General features: G+C 49.7%; 4 protein-coding genes across 4 annotated transcripts; 1 reads left to right on the top strand and 3 right to left on the bottom strand.

Annotated features, from left to right (window-relative positions):
* Window positions 1-174: 174 nt before the first annotated feature.
* On the bottom strand, window positions 175-3,684 carry N7458_012163 (DNA-directed DNA polymerase gamma MIP1; the record flags this gene model as incomplete). The annotated part of the gene is made up of 2 exons (XM_056915545.1): window positions 175-3,431; window positions 3,504-3,684. 2 exons carry the CDS (start codon window positions 3,682-3,684, stop codon window positions 175-177), a joined length of 3,438 nt encoding a protein of 1,145 aa, XP_056760299.1.
* A 501-nt stretch (window positions 3,685-4,185) lies between these two features.
* On the top strand, window positions 4,186-4,876 carry N7458_012162 (uncharacterized protein; the record flags this gene model as incomplete). Its single annotated transcript, XM_056915544.1, has 2 exons — window positions 4,186-4,594; window positions 4,665-4,876. 2 exons carry the CDS (start codon window positions 4,186-4,188, stop codon window positions 4,874-4,876), a joined length of 621 nt encoding a protein of 206 aa, XP_056760298.1.
* Window positions 4,877-5,121: 245 nt separating this feature from the next.
* Window positions 5,122-6,740, bottom strand: N7458_012161 (uncharacterized protein; the record flags this gene model as incomplete). The annotated part of the gene is made up of 2 exons (XM_056915543.1): window positions 5,122-6,470; window positions 6,551-6,740. 2 exons carry the CDS (start codon window positions 6,738-6,740, stop codon window positions 5,122-5,124), a joined length of 1,539 nt encoding a protein of 512 aa, XP_056760297.1.
* Window positions 6,741-7,487: 747 nt separating this feature from the next.
* Window positions 7,488-16,646, bottom strand: atmA (DNA-binding protein kinase TEL1; the record flags this gene model as incomplete). Its single annotated transcript, XM_056915542.1, has 9 exons — window positions 7,488-7,507; window positions 7,564-8,521; window positions 8,574-9,635; window positions 9,689-10,079; window positions 10,137-14,589; window positions 14,645-14,985; window positions 15,040-16,392; window positions 16,467-16,509; window positions 16,568-16,646. 9 exons carry the CDS (start codon window positions 16,644-16,646, stop codon window positions 7,488-7,490), a joined length of 8,700 nt encoding a protein of 2,899 aa, XP_056760296.1.
* Between the last annotated feature and the right edge of the window lie 82 nt (window positions 16,647-16,728).

Raw genomic sequence — 16,728 nt, 5'->3', positions numbered from 1 at the left:
ACGCCGTCCCAATGCTGGTCCCCAATGCAGTTCCACATAAGAGCATAAAACATACAGCCGGCCCACAATTCAAACATGAGAGGGAAAAAATAATTAGATACAGAAAAAGGAAGGGAAATGGTTGAAGGATATTAGAGAGATAGTCAAGGGAGGGTGGAGTAGAGCAGGCCATGGCTAAGCGCGAGCAGATGGCCGCGGCTTCCAAGAAGACCGATACATGCCAACCTGATGATGAGTCTTGCCATTTCCGCTGGATGATGGGCGAGGGTTTCGGAAGTCGGGATATAAGCCAGATTCTAGGTCCATCAGAACCGCTCGTTGGGGCTCCGCAGATACCCAGCCTGTAGATTTGCCTCTGGTTTTCGAGGTTGAAGAGCGGGGTGTAGGGGCCTTGCCGCCACTGGCGGCTTGCGTTTTCTCTTTGATGATCTCACGGAGTTCCTTGTCATCCTTAGTAATTTGGGCTTTGATGAACGCGAGATCATTGGATGCCTGCAGTGTGGACATGACCGATTCCCGGGGGGTATAGTCGTAGTTTTCGGGGTGAGGAGGGGAGGTGGGGGCAATAGACGGATCCAAGAACGCTGCCTCGTTCTTAGCCAGTAGTTGAGAAATATCCAGAGTCTCGCCGTGAGGAATTTTGTGAGGGTGTGAAGGAGTGATGCAGTCCATGTCGACCTCTTTCCGCAGGACGTGATCAATATCAACGGCGGAGAAGTACGCGCAGGACTGTGGGAGGTCATCAATGCCAACTTGCTGCGAGAAGATGGCACGTGTCCATACGTTGGCGATCTGGAGAGCGAGGGCAGCCCGGTATTTGTCTTCGTCCTTCACCAGGTAGCGGATCTCGTCGTGAACAGTAATAGACAGCCGGGCCTGAATGTTGAACCGCCGGATGAGATAATCCATACCCACAATCAGGAGGTGAAGATAGTCAACACCCGACGATTGAATAGCCCAATTAATGCGAGAAGTCATGAAGCTTCCCTTGTTTATGAAGCGGCGCATGAGGGCTTCCGTGATACCAGCACCGAGCGCAGGGGTCCTAGGCCTTTCCTGATCGGCAAACTCTTCAAGCTTGTTGAACACAAATGATTCAGTTCCACCTCGCCAGAATGGACTTTCGCTTAGGGCACGACGTGAGGTCCGAGTTCCCTTCGTCTCCTTGTAAAGATTGGCTGCGGTCTCTTGCGTTTGCCTTTCCGTCAAAGAAGGATTAAATTGACGCAAAAGCGTGGCCGCAAACTTGATGCCGGCTCCATAGATACGACCATAGTTGAAGACCTTGGCGTCATTACGCGAGATGCCCAGGATTGAAGCACTGCGGGAATGCAGATCGGTCCCTGCAGCCTTGGAACCTTCCAACGTCATGAATCCAATCGCATTACCTCCATGTAGCTGGAATGGGGCGTCCCCAACAAGACTGGCAATCCACAACTCTTGAGAATCAACATCAGCACCAACAAAAACATGACCTGGAGGCGCCTTGATCATAGCCTTGAGCTCGGATCCAACTCGATTGGACTTTGCATTGCTTGCGGTAAGCCAGGTATTCTCCACAGCACGGCGAGTGATGGTACCCATGGGAATAACCTGAGGCAGGATAAAACCGAGTCGATTTTCAGTCGAATCCTGTGTCGCGCCATCTTTCTGGATTTGATCTTCGTAAACCACCATTTGGCCCATGATTCGGTCTCTGGCACTGATCCAATAGGAGCATGAAGCATTCATATCCAAGGCTTCTTTGGCAAGCTCGAATTGAGAAGACAAGATTCCGCGCTCAAAGTACTGCATGTAGCCCTTCCCCAAAGGATTAGTGCACCGAGCCTGCGGGCCATCCTTGTGAGGGATCTTTAAGTAGGTGTTCTTTCTGTCATCGCGTAGCTGCAGGTTCTTCTCCTCTGCCATGTCACACACAACGACCGGTTGATTCTCGTATTTCTTAATTTGTTCACGAGGAACCCGGAAAGTCCACCCATACTTGTCGGACCAGACCAGAGGGTAGCCATCCCAAGATAGTTTGAGCAGGATGGGGGCAATCCTTGTTCGAACGGTGAGGTTGATGTCGGCATTGCTGGAAGGAAAAAGATCTTTATACCACTTCGGCATACCCGGTTTCTTTTGCCTAGCAGCAGGACGAGGGGGGTCCCCTTTTTTCTTACCCTTAACCATTTTGATCTCTTGGCCAGACCAGTCCAGCTGCTGTAGCCAAGGATCACTCGTGTAGACATCTGGTTGAGCCTTCACCTTCAGAGCTTCGTCGCATAATTCTAGAAGTTTCCGTTGAACGTCGTCGAGTCGTTTGTGGTAGGTCTCTTCAGTGTTGGTGAGGTATTCCTGCCAGGTCTGGTTCACAGGAAGAATGACGGAAGAGAGATGTCGAAGGGCCCCAAAACTGACCGGGTGGGGACAGGTCTCCAAGAAATTAGGAAAAACTTTTCTGAAGACCTGATGGGTAATCGCAACGTCAGCAGCGCAGTAGTCGAGTAGTTCATCCAACTTTGTGAGCAAGGTTTCCCGATCAAGCTCGCCAAAGAAGTCTCTTTGCGCTTTATCTATGGTGACGTCGCAATGAAACTTGGCGACATCTCGCAAAGAGTTCACCGAGCTTCTCCCAACCCAAAGTTCTTCTTCCTCTTCTCTGAGCATATTATTTTCAAGCAACGCGGCCAATTCCACAGAATTATGCTCGCTCGCAATCTTATCTCTCAGGTCCTTGTTCTTCTTATGACGCATCCAGGTTGGTCTCTGCTGAGAGCACATGCCGTTTACGGCGACGTGAAGAGACATGGTATCGAGGAAAAAGTTGCGAGTCTGTTTCATATCATACTCCTCCAGAACTCGAGCACGATCATAACCGATATTATGGCCAACGACGATTCGGGCCTGCGAAGGGTCTCCCAAAGGAACCAAATGCACCTTTTCTTGAGATTCCCCCAGAAGCCAAGGAGATAACCATGCATACCAAGCTGTCGGACTCACCGCGCAAGCCATGACCGCAAAAGGGTTGTCCTTGTACATGACCTCGGTATCAAAGGTCAGCATTTCCTCGTTAGGCGCATCCACAGGCTCCGATGAACCGTCTGAATTATATTTGGTCCATCCACTGCGCTTGACCCACTTGCGCGGTTTCGTCGGGCAACTAAAAGCTGCAAAGGTTTTGGCATTTGTCAAATATGGCTCCGATGCATCCATTCCAAGCTTGTAAAAATGCTCGTCAAGAGTCTGGCCATGGAGGGGCGGTAGATCAAATGCGATCGGGTCGGCACCGGTTTGAGATTTGCCAAGAAGGTCATGTCTTGCTAGGTGATCTTTGGAGAGTGCGACGAGTTCGGGATCAGGTACTCGACCTTTGTTCGGGAAGACCTGGGAATGTACATAGTCGCTAAGATGCTGAACACCAATTTCATTGAACCTGGGTAACGCAGGAACTGTGCCTGGTCAGTCCGTCGATCTCCAGAAAATTGTTTCTGGCCGTGACAGTGCTAATGCCAACAACTTACCGGAAAGAGAACGTTTATGAGTAGTCTCATCATTGACCCGCGTGGAATATGGCCTCACACGCCCTCGTACAGGCAACAGCCATGATTGCGCGTAGACAACCGGTGCTGGGCGCAATATCAGGCGCGCCGACCTCACGACACCCCTGGAATAAGGAGTGTAGGAGGGATTCCGAGATAACATCATACAGTGGCTGAAGTTGTAGGATTCATGTCATGGCAGCTCATGCAACTGCAGCCTGGTCGAAGACTGCGCTTGATAGTAAGGATAAGGCGATGGGGTATCGAGGAAGATCGTGGAGCAGTTTCCATATCAGTGCCTATCGCGGTATCTGAGCGTCATGCAGGAGGCGGAAGAAGTGTGCTGCTGATATCATTGACCGCCTTCCTCATAAAGATGTCTTATCACTAATCGATAACAACTGACGCTGCCATTTTGCCATCCGCGGCTTGCTGTATCTTTTTGTCAACTACGTTGGTTCTTGGTCTTTGGAACTCTCTTTGGCTTTCTTTTGGCGCTAGTCCGCTACCTATACTTGATTATATTGTCCCTGGGACATTCTGGCCCGGCGGAAAGACGTTCCACGCCTTTCTAATAAGGGCTGGCCCCGCTACACTCGATTGCTCTTCGGAAAGCACTCAATCAACAGACCTGTCTGCACCTGCTTGGAAATTTCATCCCATAATGAGTCGACGAGTTTCTATCGTTGACCTTACTTCGGCTCGGGTACATCCCTCTCCTCGCCGTTTTAGGGAAGTCTCGTCAACGCCTTCCGTCTCCCCGATCGCTTCCTCCTCCTCCAGCTCCCCAGATCCCCACTCAATGCCTCGGGGCACAAAACGAAAACGCCGACACAATGAAGGTGGTCCTCACAGCTCGGCGCCATCCAACCGCCCACAAAGTCCTATCGAGTCTATCGACCTGACTGAGGTCGAAGGCTCATCTGCCCTCGCCAAAGCCCTTGCGAAACAGCGTGAAGACGCCGTCAAGGCACAATCAACCGACGAAGCAGACAAAGCTCGTTCCATGTTGATAGCATATCAGTGTCCAGTCTGCATGGATAATCTAGAGGACGCTACTAGTACTTCATGTGGTAAGTTTCATCACTGCCATACCTTTTTGACAACCTATGATCCTCTAACACGATATTATTCTGGTCACAGGCCACCTCTTCTGTCACAAATGCATCGTCGAATACCTCCAATCGATCGACGATCAATGTACCGAGCAAGGAAAACAGACTAAGGGAACGTGCCCGGTATGTCGAAAGACGATTACTCGGAACGAGTCGAGTGGACCTCGCAGAAGCCTCATACCATTGAAGTTGAAGGTGATCACTAAGAAGCGGGGTGTCGTCTCACCGAACAAAGCATGAATTTCTTGAATACCCTTCATTTTAGCATGGCGAGGTGGATCATGGACTATCATGGCGTTTTACAGCATACGGACATTATCTTTTCTGGCATTTCATGGGCGAGGTGGGGTTATGGCTTTTTTGGAGTGAACGATGGATCCTAAATTACTCCTTCCACGATGATCTTTGTTTTTGATTGAGATTATAGGATAAATTATTGTACAATGTCCCTTTATTGTCTCTCGGGTCTTTGTTCACTTTCCCTCTTATTTATCGCGTCGGCCAGGATCCAGTGTATTTCTCCTGCCCAAACCACTCCCGAAACCTCCACGCACCATGGCATCCCCCTTTTTTCCTAGCACCACCTCAAGCGCTTGTATCAGAGCATTGGGGTCATATTTCATGCCCACACAAACCTCCTTACCCCCTTCCATGACTGTGACTTTGCGCCCATACAAGCGCAAGGTCTCAATGCCCATCTCTGCCAGCCTTTCGCGGTCTACCTGAGGCGTCCCAGGGCCATCTAGATGCAAGATATGGGTCACGTATGCAGTGTAGGGAATAGGAATATGTGGCCGGATGGTTTCCGGGGATGATGGTGACTCTCCGTGGTGCTGAGACACTCTATGCGGATGTCGTCCACGACTCTCTTCGCAGGCATGCGCAATAGCCTCAACAAAGTCTGACGCTAGAAATGGCGCAGATGGAGGTCCTGTCTCACGGTCCAAAGAACCATTTAGAATGAGGATCTTATGGCGAGCTGGACTGGTCATGATATTCTTGCCAACGCCACGGAGAATGATTGCCGGTATGATGGAGGTGTACAACGAGCCAATGCTGTAGATGATAGCCTGGGCATCACTCAGTGCTTCCAGAACACGTGGGTTTGCGGGCGGCCGAATTTCCTGTCCGTAGGGATTGATATACCAAATCCGGCTGATCCGATATGGTAAGTCTTCGTTTTCTGTTTTGCTGAATGAAATATTTTTGTTGCGAAGAGTGGCTAGAGATCCGGGGAGATGATCTTCTTCATATGACACGGCATCGGACACGTCCGAGCCAGTATCTTCTAGATCATCTCCATCGGCCAGGAGTAAACTAGGCCGTCTAGGCCTGTTGCCACGGTCGGGCTGAAGGGCTGTGGTTTCGCTCGGATGGGAGATGCTATTTTGGCCGACAATGACAGTCCCATCGGCGAGAGTGGCGGATATGTGATGTGAGAAGTTAGAGTTGATGGCCGGGATGACACGCACAATATCCGACTGCACGCCGCATATACTTCCCAGAAGGTAAATTGCACTCTCAAAGCTCCCGCTGAAGAGTCGTGCACCCGTAAGGAACAAATTTCCGACACTAGCAGACGTGAAGTCGAAGGTAGAAGACGGTGGCCGAGCCCGCTTGAGGATTTCCAGGTTCAGCATGTTCAAGAATGAGCGGATCAATTCTTTCTTAGCGGGGGGGATGGACTTCCATAGGCTTGACGTGCCATCTACGATGGTGAGCCATTCATGCGCCGCTGCCCCTGCTTGAGCGGGCAGGCGATGATTGAAGAGAGCCTTGATCGCCGTCCGCTCAGAATTGGCAGGGGAGTCTGGAATTAAACGAACAAGGCGACCTGTGATTATAGAGTCAGTCAAGTAAGCCCTTCGGAAGAGATCTCGCGTAGTGTCGCGTGTCAAGAGGCCTACTTCGAACATCGCCAATTCCAGGGCCCCCCAAAGATTCGGATCAGCTCCGATGAGGAGCCACCGTTGTCGCTGATGGGAATGATGTAACTGAGTAAACAGTTTTTGCTGTCTCTCACGGCATCGAAGACGTCGACAAGGTTGTTCGCGGCACTACCTCCGGAAATGACGACAATTCCTCGGTTGGGCGTGTCAGCCATGGCAGAGAATGCCAGTATTGATAGTAAAAGCCGTGTCAAGTTCGTGACCTGCCACAGAGGAGAATAGAGCAGCAAGAATCAAAGATTTTCAGCCGATATCTCAGGACAGAGTGATGGTATGTATCTGCGCCACCGCGGTGATAACACCTGAGCACCTGGAGTCGGAAAACGCCACGAATGCCAGAACAATCGCTGGAGTTTTGACGCCTCAGGAGCAAGCACCCAAGATAGGAGCTTGGCCAACGAAATTAAATTACACTTCCCACGTATTTGACAATTCAGAAGCCGACAAATGGTTCGATGAATAATTTAAGACATGGATGAGGCGCAGCGTTTCTCTCGGCCTTCTAGCCCGGCCGAAAAAGGCTGTCGAGCCGCAGAATTCGTCAGATCTGTCGGACTTTCCGAAACTCAAGCTTCGCAGTCCAAGGTCCAATTGATCATCGATTATGCTTTGTAAATACATGGTCTGTTAATATGTGACATTTAAACTAAATTCAACTAAATGCAAATTCTTCCTCTTCTGTTCTCAAATCCCCCGGTCCACTATCCACTAACCGGACAGTATACAGTTTACGGAAAAAGCTAGGGAACTCAGATGTCATGAATTCCATGGGACTACGAGAGTGCAGATCTATTTTGAGAGGCAATGTTATTGACACAAGCACATCTGGTGCTGGGCCTCCTTATTGACAAGTATGGCATGGATGCAATATGTACACGCTAAAGCTCAAACACAGCTTTGGTTTAAGCATAAGACGCCCAACCTAATAACAAGTTAGCCAATGACACAAATAGGCCAACACGCTAGAAAATGACATACCACAATACAGTACCGCGAGATTCTTCTCATCAGTTGCTTGCTGGATCAACTCATTGACCGTGGCAGTGACACTCAGGGTTTTGCTCAGCTTCTTGGCAACCACAGTCAAAGCTCTATCAGCCTCGCTTGGTTCATTGGTGACAGGCTTGTCTTGTGCGCCAGGCAGAAGAGGTGGCCCGTCACCAGCGTCCTGATTGTCTTGCATCTTCTTCATTCGCAGCGGAGACACGGTCCAGCTGTATAATGGATCATATCGGAGCACATCAAGAATGGTCATGATGCTGTACGACTCTTGCCGAAGTGCTTCTAGTGTGAACTCACAGCAGCGCCTGAACACGCCTTCTGTCTTGGTGATGCCAAACCCATCGACCAAATCTCGTGTCAATCGGAAGGGAACCACCTCGGGCACAGGGAGAATGCGTCCTTGTTCGAACGCCACACCCAGGTCGATGTGCACTACCTCTCCTGTCTTCTCGTCCAACAGGATATTATGACCATGTCGATCACCAAGTCCGAGAACATGACCAAGAATGGAGATCGCAGCAGTACTTCGTGTATATGCTAACCGTTTGCTGAACCAGTCATCGGGATTGCTGAACTTCTCCATGAAAAAGTACTTCATCACGGGGTGAAAGTGCTCCGTAACTTGACGGTAGGTTCTGACCCTTTGTTCGAATGACCTGGTCTGCACATCTGCAATATGCTTCCGGCAGGCGCTGGGTTTCATGTCCTTCGGGAAATAACGCTGATGTGCGGGCATCAAGTAATCGTGCAGAGGAATGGTGTTTGGGACGAACTCGATGATTCCAGCGTTCAGCGTCAACGGGAGAACCTTGTAGGTTCGAATTCCCAGGTTCCGTTGGCGTGTAGGCTGATGATCTTTTAGAAGACTGCTCACTTGCTCGAATACCTGTTCCATGATTGCGTCCTGCCGGAGATCGTCGTTTCCTCCTTTGAACTGAAGGCTTGTTAGTAAAATAGATGCCCAGTAAGGAGGCCAGGTAGCTCACCAGTTGCTTGTATCGAACTCCATTGGTGGCAACAGCGGTCACAATCTTGGGTGCGCTGACACCCGACGCTAGCGTGAATTCAGAGCTAAATCTGGCAATCGAAGGAACATCACTATAGTCGAGGTTTGCACGAAGCTCGATTTTCATTGTGGGTGGTGGCAGCTTGTAAGTCTCGGCGTCCTTCCCCAGGCGATCACCGGTGGGGAGTTTCTTCAGAGGAATTTTCGCACCAGTCTTGAATTTGCTGTCGGGCTTGTCAATGGCGAAACGGACGTATGTAATGTTCATGTTGTGGACTGCAATCCAGGTCGGGCCAATATCCTTGTCGTTCTTCAGGCGGTCCACGAGCTTGTTCGCAGCTCGGAAGCGAGAGTGCGAGGATTGATCTTTGCCACCCTTTGACTTGCTGCTGGCGAAAATCTGGTACATTCCATGGAATGGGTGTTCAGCGCAGATTCGGAAGACCAAGCTAGTGAGAAGAGACTGGAAATCATCAGAAACATCGAGCAGGCGAGACGATAGTTGATTCATGAGAGGTGCGAATTTGCGGCTTGGCACATCATTGACATATCGGGATACTGCCGTGTTGGCAGTCTTGCTTTCAGATTTGTCGAGCCACAATGCACAGAATCGGAGAGCATCGTTGTTGTAAGTTTCGCTTTCCCGCAGGGCAAGCAGATAGTTCTCAAGACACTGTTGCAAGAAAGCCTCCCGACTGCGTAAGAGACGCTGGTATTCGCGGTCATCGAGATCAAACCATTGCTTTGCTTTGGCACGGAAGATCTTGAGAGATTCTCTTTCTCGACCTTCTGCATTCTTCATCATGTCTTCTAGGCCAAGGAGTTCTTTTTCTTTGCGATCACGCAGTTGTTTGATTCGTTTGAAGTCTTCCATTCCGTCGACATTCAGGAGTTGCTGGTCACAGAAACTTGCGAAGCCGTGGTAGACCCGCCCAGCGGACTCCCCTTCCGAGGCACCCTTTAGCTCCTTGACAGCCGGGTACAGGTAGTCTTGGAGAATTGATTCTGGCTTCTCTAGTCGGGCCTCAGCGACGTGATGTCCCTAGTGAAGATGCATTAGACTTGAAAGTTGACAAGGTTCCTCAGAGGGCTCACCAAGGTTACGAGCAATTCAGCACGACTGAGCGGAATAGCTTGTTTGTGCAAGTCACTTTGTCCCTTCAGCTGTTGCAACATTCGGATCGATGCAGTCATTTCCCCTTGGTCCCAAAGAACGTTGGCAAGGTCAAATTTCGCTGCCCCCTCAATATTCAATCCCAAGTCAGCACAAGGCTCGGCAAGCTTTGACAAGCTGATTGCGGATTTCAAGGATGCCTGGGCAACACCATGACTCCTAGTAATATCTAGCGACTGGCGGAAAACCTTCGCCTCGAGTAGGCGCGCGTCTCCTGGGCCCAAGTTTGACTTGGACGTCAGGAACTCATTCTTCCTAATGGAAGAGAACAATGCCTCGTGCCAGCTCAAGATCTCCCCGACCTCGGTATAGCTATTGCAATTAAAACACGTTCTTTAAGGAGGGAGAAACCAACGCAGTCAAACTCACCTTTCAGTTTTCAACCAACTGCTCCTGTCCATAATCCTCTCCCATTCGTCTTTCATCTCTTGAGTTGACGAGGCTTGTAGAACGTCACTTATCTCAGTCATGATCCCAAGTGCACGCATCGTGTTTCGCAACTCAATTGTGGATTGACCACTCTCGCTGAGAGTCTTTAATGTTGTCAGCAGACAGTTGTCCAGGGACAGAATAACCTCGGATAGAGATGCCGATGTGTTCAAGCTCTGCAATGCGCGGAATACAGTCGCTGAGGGTGAAACATCCAATGATGAGACTGGAATATCCCACTGCTGGAGACTTGTTGCGGCTTGTAGCATGCTGCCGAAAGAAGCCGGCATATTATTCGCACTGCCAGAGGCAGACAGCATTGTGTTGGCTATTCCTTGAAGATTGGTCGCGTTCAAGGCTCTTAAGACCCCAAAAGGATTTGCATTATCAGACATCTGAACTTCGCTGTCGTACTGCGCGCTCTGGAAGAGAAGATTTTTCAAGCCTGAGCTTTCATACTCTAGCCTCTCCATGACGGTTGGCAGAGATGAGCTGTGTTGAATTCCGTAGAAAAGATCCGGATCATCAATATTTTTGAAGATATCATGCAGAAGCTCCACGGGTGGTTCGTATTTTGCCACAGAGGCGCGGCGAGATCCTGAAATGACCCTAGATGCCTCGATTTCAAGGAAAAGAAGCGATGTCTTCTGCAGTCCACATTGATGGGCAGCTGCAGATGCCTGCCCATAGTCGATTTCAAGCCACTTATCACGATCAACGATCGTTGATTCACCGGGAATAGGCTGATTTCGAAGATACAATATGCAGCTGATGACAAGTCGAGTATGCGGCATTGTGTCTTCAGTGACTTTGCCAAGAATGTCTTTGAATAGTCCAGAGATCGCCTGCCGAAGTCTACTTTCTCTTTTATCTTCGGAGAGTAGCACTTCATGGATGATATATGGCAAGGCCTGAACTGCCAGTCCTGGGATTGTATCTAGAACCGCTCGCAATGGGCCAATGACGGGATCATGCGGGGCGGCACTAGACAAAGAGAGTGAAGCATTGCGGGCCCAGTCGGTAAGAGGTGAATGCTGAGCAGCCTCTTGAAGGCCAAGGTCGAATATCTCAACCTTGGCTGCCGGAAGGGACAATTTCGGGCAGGAATACGGATTCCAAAGAAGAGCCGGCATAAGTGACTCGGGAATGATATCAACGTACGCCTGAAAATCATCGGCATCTGTGATGTGGCTGATAATAACCTGGAGTGTCCTCTCAATTAAGCCAGTCTCTGCATGATCTTGGACCTGAAGCTTGCTGCAGAGAAGTCGAAGAATAGTAATCTTCGACCGGTGAGCGAGATCCGAGTGGTCACTCAATTCCGGTCTTTGGAACAAAGAATTCTCTTGCTCGCGCATTAATCTTTCATTGATTTTGCCCGTAGCAGCAAAGGAGCGCCCAATAATTCGACCAGCCCACAGCTGGTACTCGGGGCCGTCTTCAAACCTGTGCAGTGTCTCCCAGAGTGAAAAGACAAGTGATTCAGAATCCAAATTAATCTCGAAGCTGCTCTTGTTCACAGTCCTATTTTCCTTGAATTCGGGACAAAGTAAAGAGAGCACCAGATCTGCAGTTGGCTTACTCAAGAGAGACTGGGTGGAATCGCGATCTCTGAGGATGGCAAAGACCAGGTCATTTTCATCTTGGGCATTTGAGGAGTTCATTAAGGAAGGCAGCTTCCGTGCCAAGTCCAGCAGCCCTGCAAACGATTGCTTGGTTTCAGTGCTCCAATCTGAACCTTGGCAGTTGTCCATGAACTGACAGAGCCACTCGCGGAAGGTTTGTGCGATCGAAAGCACAGCTTGAAACTGACTCTGCTGTGTGGTACTTTCCGGGGATGACAAAAAGAGCTTTCGGAGTGTCACCAATGTCGAAAGGCAGATGCCAGCTGTGAAGCCGGGGTTCGCTAACAAGTAAGCTTTCCCTGCCTCAAGAAGGTACCAAAAGATGCCGAGGGCATCTTCAGAACAGTGGACATCGACGATAAAAGGACGAAGAGCATTGAGGATCATCTCAAATTGGTAATTTTCCAGCATGATTGGTCCTGCAAGGCAGAGAAGAACCCTCATCTTTCGTATAACGGAGCACGTATGCAGAGATCCCAGTGCAGGGTGTATGGTCTCAAGGAGAGAGCGACAGACATATGTAGCAAGAGCTGGTGACCATATTGATTCAAGCTCAAAGCCCGCACGTTTGCACAAAAATTCGAGCTCATCCAGTAGGTAGCGAGCTCGGAATGACGGTTGTTGATTTGCAGGCAGAGAATTCTGTGAAGCACATTTCAGACTAATTTGGGTTTGGATATCGAGAGCATGGCGAAAGCTAGGACGCTTTGAAATTGCTCGTTCTATCTGATCATGTCGATCAAGAGTCCTGAAAAAAGTGGCGATGATCTGCGGGAAATTTTCCTCTATTCGGCTCATAAAACTCTCCTGTCCAAGCAACTTCCTCAGTCGAACTTCAACACCCTTGGGTTGACTTCCCTGCTCGGGCGGTGTGCTGATGTCTCGTGCAATACTGTATGCCTCAGCTTTATGAAATGATGTCTCAAGAAGTTCAACATGAGGTATTTCAAGGTAGCTTGCAAGTTCCTGGGTTTCTAATTCCTTGCCGCGCATCATCATCTGTCCAACGACCTCATCTTTCACGTCGATGAGCATTTCTTGAAGGGTGCCATATCCAAAAATGCGATACGGCATGGACATAACACTTTGGGTCTCGGTCCAAGTGTAGAGTATTTGAGAAGCGAACAGACGGAACAACTCTCTTCCATCCCTCAAGCCAAGAGATGTCGATGTAGATACCATGCACATATGAGCATATCCGAGGGAGTTCGGAACTTGGGCTGGAGTCTCAAACATATGGTAGATGCTTCTTCGCAGTAAGGTATGCCACTTAGAGGCCAGTCTTGATAGGACAAGAAGGCGAAGAGCAATCCCCTCGATCCAATCTGGATCTCTTGGCAGGTTTGCCAAAACATCATCAAAGATTGCGTCGTGGTCTTTGAGGAGGAATCGTTCAAACAATGTTGGTAGAAAATCAGCAATGCTAAATTTAACTTGAACATCACCCTCTTGCAGGATCATGAAAAGGGTGGTTCGTGGAGATGGGAGGGTCTGTTCACTGCCATATGAGTGACATAGTTCGAGGACAGCCTGTACAAGCTCCGAAAGAGCAATATACACATGAGTTGATGCCCTCTTCTTCGCAAGCAAAGCCTCCATGAACCAGCTGTACAAGTCCATGGCCGATTCGTTAAAGCCGTCATTCTGTGAATCTGTCCACGCCGCAACGAAAGCCGTCATCATGCGAATGCATATGTCGTGTGAAGCTTCGCAACGCTCCATTTCATATGACTGTAGACATTTCTCACCAAGGTCCTCTAGAACTTGAATCAGGTCATCCCGCTGCAACTTGGAGCACCTTTTATAAACTGCAGGGAGAATTCCTTGCGCGGATAAAAGGTCAGACTCGTCCAGGTCTGTGAGATACTCCACAATAGTTGACCTCGGAACTTCATCAGCAATGTTCTCAATTTGTGCTCTCAACAAGATTGACAGTCGAAGGGTCTCGCAGCGTTGAAATGTGGCAATGTCAGAGAAGAGACAAGTCGCCGCTCGGTTGGAGGCAAGAATTGTCTGGTTGGTGAAGACCTCATCTCCTTGGTAGGTCAAGCGGTCGTCCAGGTCCATGATATCTATCTGATTAGGCGCGTCCCTTTTCAAGCCTTGGCGAAGCTTTTCGAGGATTGCCGCCAACGGGCCAAGAAGTGGATGGAGAGAGGCCCCAATGCCGGACAACTCGATTTCGGACTCTGAAGCGAGAATTGGTGATAGGATTTCAAGACACGGTTGGATGGCAGTCGACTCGTGTATTGACAAATGCTCGCAAATGGAAGTCCATAGAGCATTACAGTTCTGCTGAAGACCTTGCACTCGAGAGCTTGACTGCCGAGGAAGGCATGCCCCAAAAAGTGAACAAACAATGCAGAAAGAGATCAAGATTTGCAGAACGTCCGCGGTGATGTGAAGCGATCTGTCTTCGCTTATCGTCTTCCATGATTGCAGGAACGTCTCAGACTTTGCTCGCAACATTTCAATTATCACGGTATCATCTGGATCTTGGCGAGCCGAGGGCTTCAAGGACCATAAGTCTCCATGGTTCCAAGGATTGGAATGCATGATAGCACTACCTGTGCTGAACATATATCGCAGGAGTTCCTTGTTTTCATGGAAGTAGAACCAAAACCGAGCCACGAAGCCCGACGGCCCATAATGTCGGAGATCAGGAATCTCGAAATGTCGATTAGTACATGCCATGAACAAGTCGAGTAGATTGAGCGGGCGGGCAAACATGGCGATCTGAGCAGTTTGAAGTCGATCTGTGAGATTACCTGCGGGGAAGTTAAGTGGCTGATGTTTCACATAAAGATCGTTTAGCTGACGTACCAATCGTCCATACTTCTCTCAGCCAACTGCAAATTTGCTGTGACGCATTTTGAGCTGTTCCAGGACTCAGATGTAACCTCTTCCGGGCTATCGATGCCCACATCTGCAGAGCCGAGTCGGAGATGGCGGAAGGACCATTCAAATTCGCGGACGAGAGCAATGATCGTATGTTCTCTGACACGAAGGAGTATTCCAGCAGATCTGCCTCGAGTATTGTACGCAAAAAATTGCAAGCCGCTCTGGAAGTTACAGAAGAGGAGAAGGTACGAGTTGCGAGATCCACAGATTGCGGCCAGTATCCTTTCAGTTGATGATGCCGGGCACTTGGGCCATCAACGACACTTTTAAAAAGCTTGATTAGTATCAGCACCTGAATGGATGATACAACCACTCACCTTGTCAGTGCTATCAATGTCCAAGTTGAGATTGTGCTGTTGTCATCGAGAATGCTCGGGATAGCCCGTTGAACAAAAGAATCCTTTGTGTCAATGTCGACATCGGCCTCAAGGAAAGGGACTAATTGCAGGGCGCAGATCCTCTGCGCGCCTGTTCCAGATATTGCATCACGGAATACATCATCTATGCCTGATGTGAGACGTTGTCTCTTGCTTGAGAGCTCTTCAGAATCGGCTTCATCGGGCTCCTGAACAGCGGCTTTTTCGGCCAGTTTAAGCAAGTTTGCAAGGGCCCATATCACAGTCCAGTTGTGCTCTGATCGAGAATTTCCCAGGCGAGGCCCATAGACAGGTCCATTTCCTTTTCCTCTTTTTTGGTAGAAGACCGTCTCGTCAACCTGGAGCAATTCCCTATCAGCCCGCTTCACATATTCGGCCTGGATGGAGCTTGCCAGTCCCTCAATTGAGCGGACAAGCGAATCAGACGGGTTCTTATGAGCTGCATCCGCGAAAATGACCAGACACAGCATGGTTGTGGCAAGAAGCTCATCCTTCAGGCTCTGGAGCTTAGTGGTCCACAGGCGTCGAATTACTGGGATCAGATCCGTCAGAGTCGACCGAGCCAGCTCGGACTGGTCGAACAAGATTCTGGAAACAACTGTATTGATACTACTGAACGCCAGCTGCTGTGCATTTCCGGCCTTCAAGGATGGTGATCTGACAAGTTCAACAAGCCCTTGAAGGATGCTCTCCGCAGCAGCCTGTATGGGGGCGCTGGGACTTGATGTCAGAAGCTGGGTACACGCTAGGACTTCTCCGACGGTATTTCTATCGCCCACAAATTTCTCTCTATTTCCTTGGGCGGGTGTCATCCTTTGGGGGGTCGAGCGGCCATCACTTGCATCCAGCAGATCTTCGGGTGCACACCGGTGTCCACTGCGGATGCTGAGTTGGCTCTCGTCGCTGCTCTCTTGTATAGTTATCGCATCGAGGCAGAAATCAATGAGCCTTTCCCAGTCTGCATCGCCCAGATGCTCAGTATGGGGAGGGTATTGAAGAAGCGACGTTAAGCATTTCGTGTAGTCCCCACTTAGCGGCTCCCACAGGCCTTCCCCAGGAACTGGTATTGTCTCAGTGATATGATCAAGGATTGCGCGCACTGTTTTCGCTCGGATGTTGCGCAGAAAGGTGTCGACTGCTATGCGAAACACCGAGGCGCATGTTGACAACCGGGTGGTTGACGGGCTTTTGGTGTTCGATCGTTGGGCGCGGATGTAAATCGATCGCTCAACCGCAATAAAGCGAAAGAGAGCTTCAAATATCTTGTGGCAGGCTTTATCGCTAAGCTCCAGTCTTGAAATGATTCAGACCGCGTGTTAGCTTATCCACTGAGGGGAAGTTGCATTGATTAGAATGCTAGCACTTACAGCTTAGGGCTCTGTTTGTTCTGCTGCAGAATGTGTTTGAGATCTAAAGACTCATTAGTTTAAAAGCCCAGTCATGGCCATGAAAACTGAGAGGAGCATACCTGCTAAGCCATCAGCTCGTTCCTTCTGCTTGTCCGAAGACAGCAACCCGAGCGCCTTGTCCAAATAGATCTCCCCCATTGCGCTGGGCGCAGCAGCCGCTCGTCTTGGGCTTTCGCATAAATCGTTGACATCAGGTTTCCAATTTCTCGCAGTTAGAATG

The sequence above is a fragment of the Penicillium daleae genome (assembly GCF_028827525.1).
Source record: "Penicillium daleae strain IBT 16125 chromosome Unknown utg000009l_segment0_segment0, whole genome shotgun sequence".
NCBI classification, from domain to species: Eukaryota; Fungi; Ascomycota; class Eurotiomycetes; order Eurotiales; family Aspergillaceae; genus Penicillium; species Penicillium daleae.
Note: the sequence above shows the minus strand (reverse complement) of the source record. Positions and strands in the feature narration are given on the sequence as shown.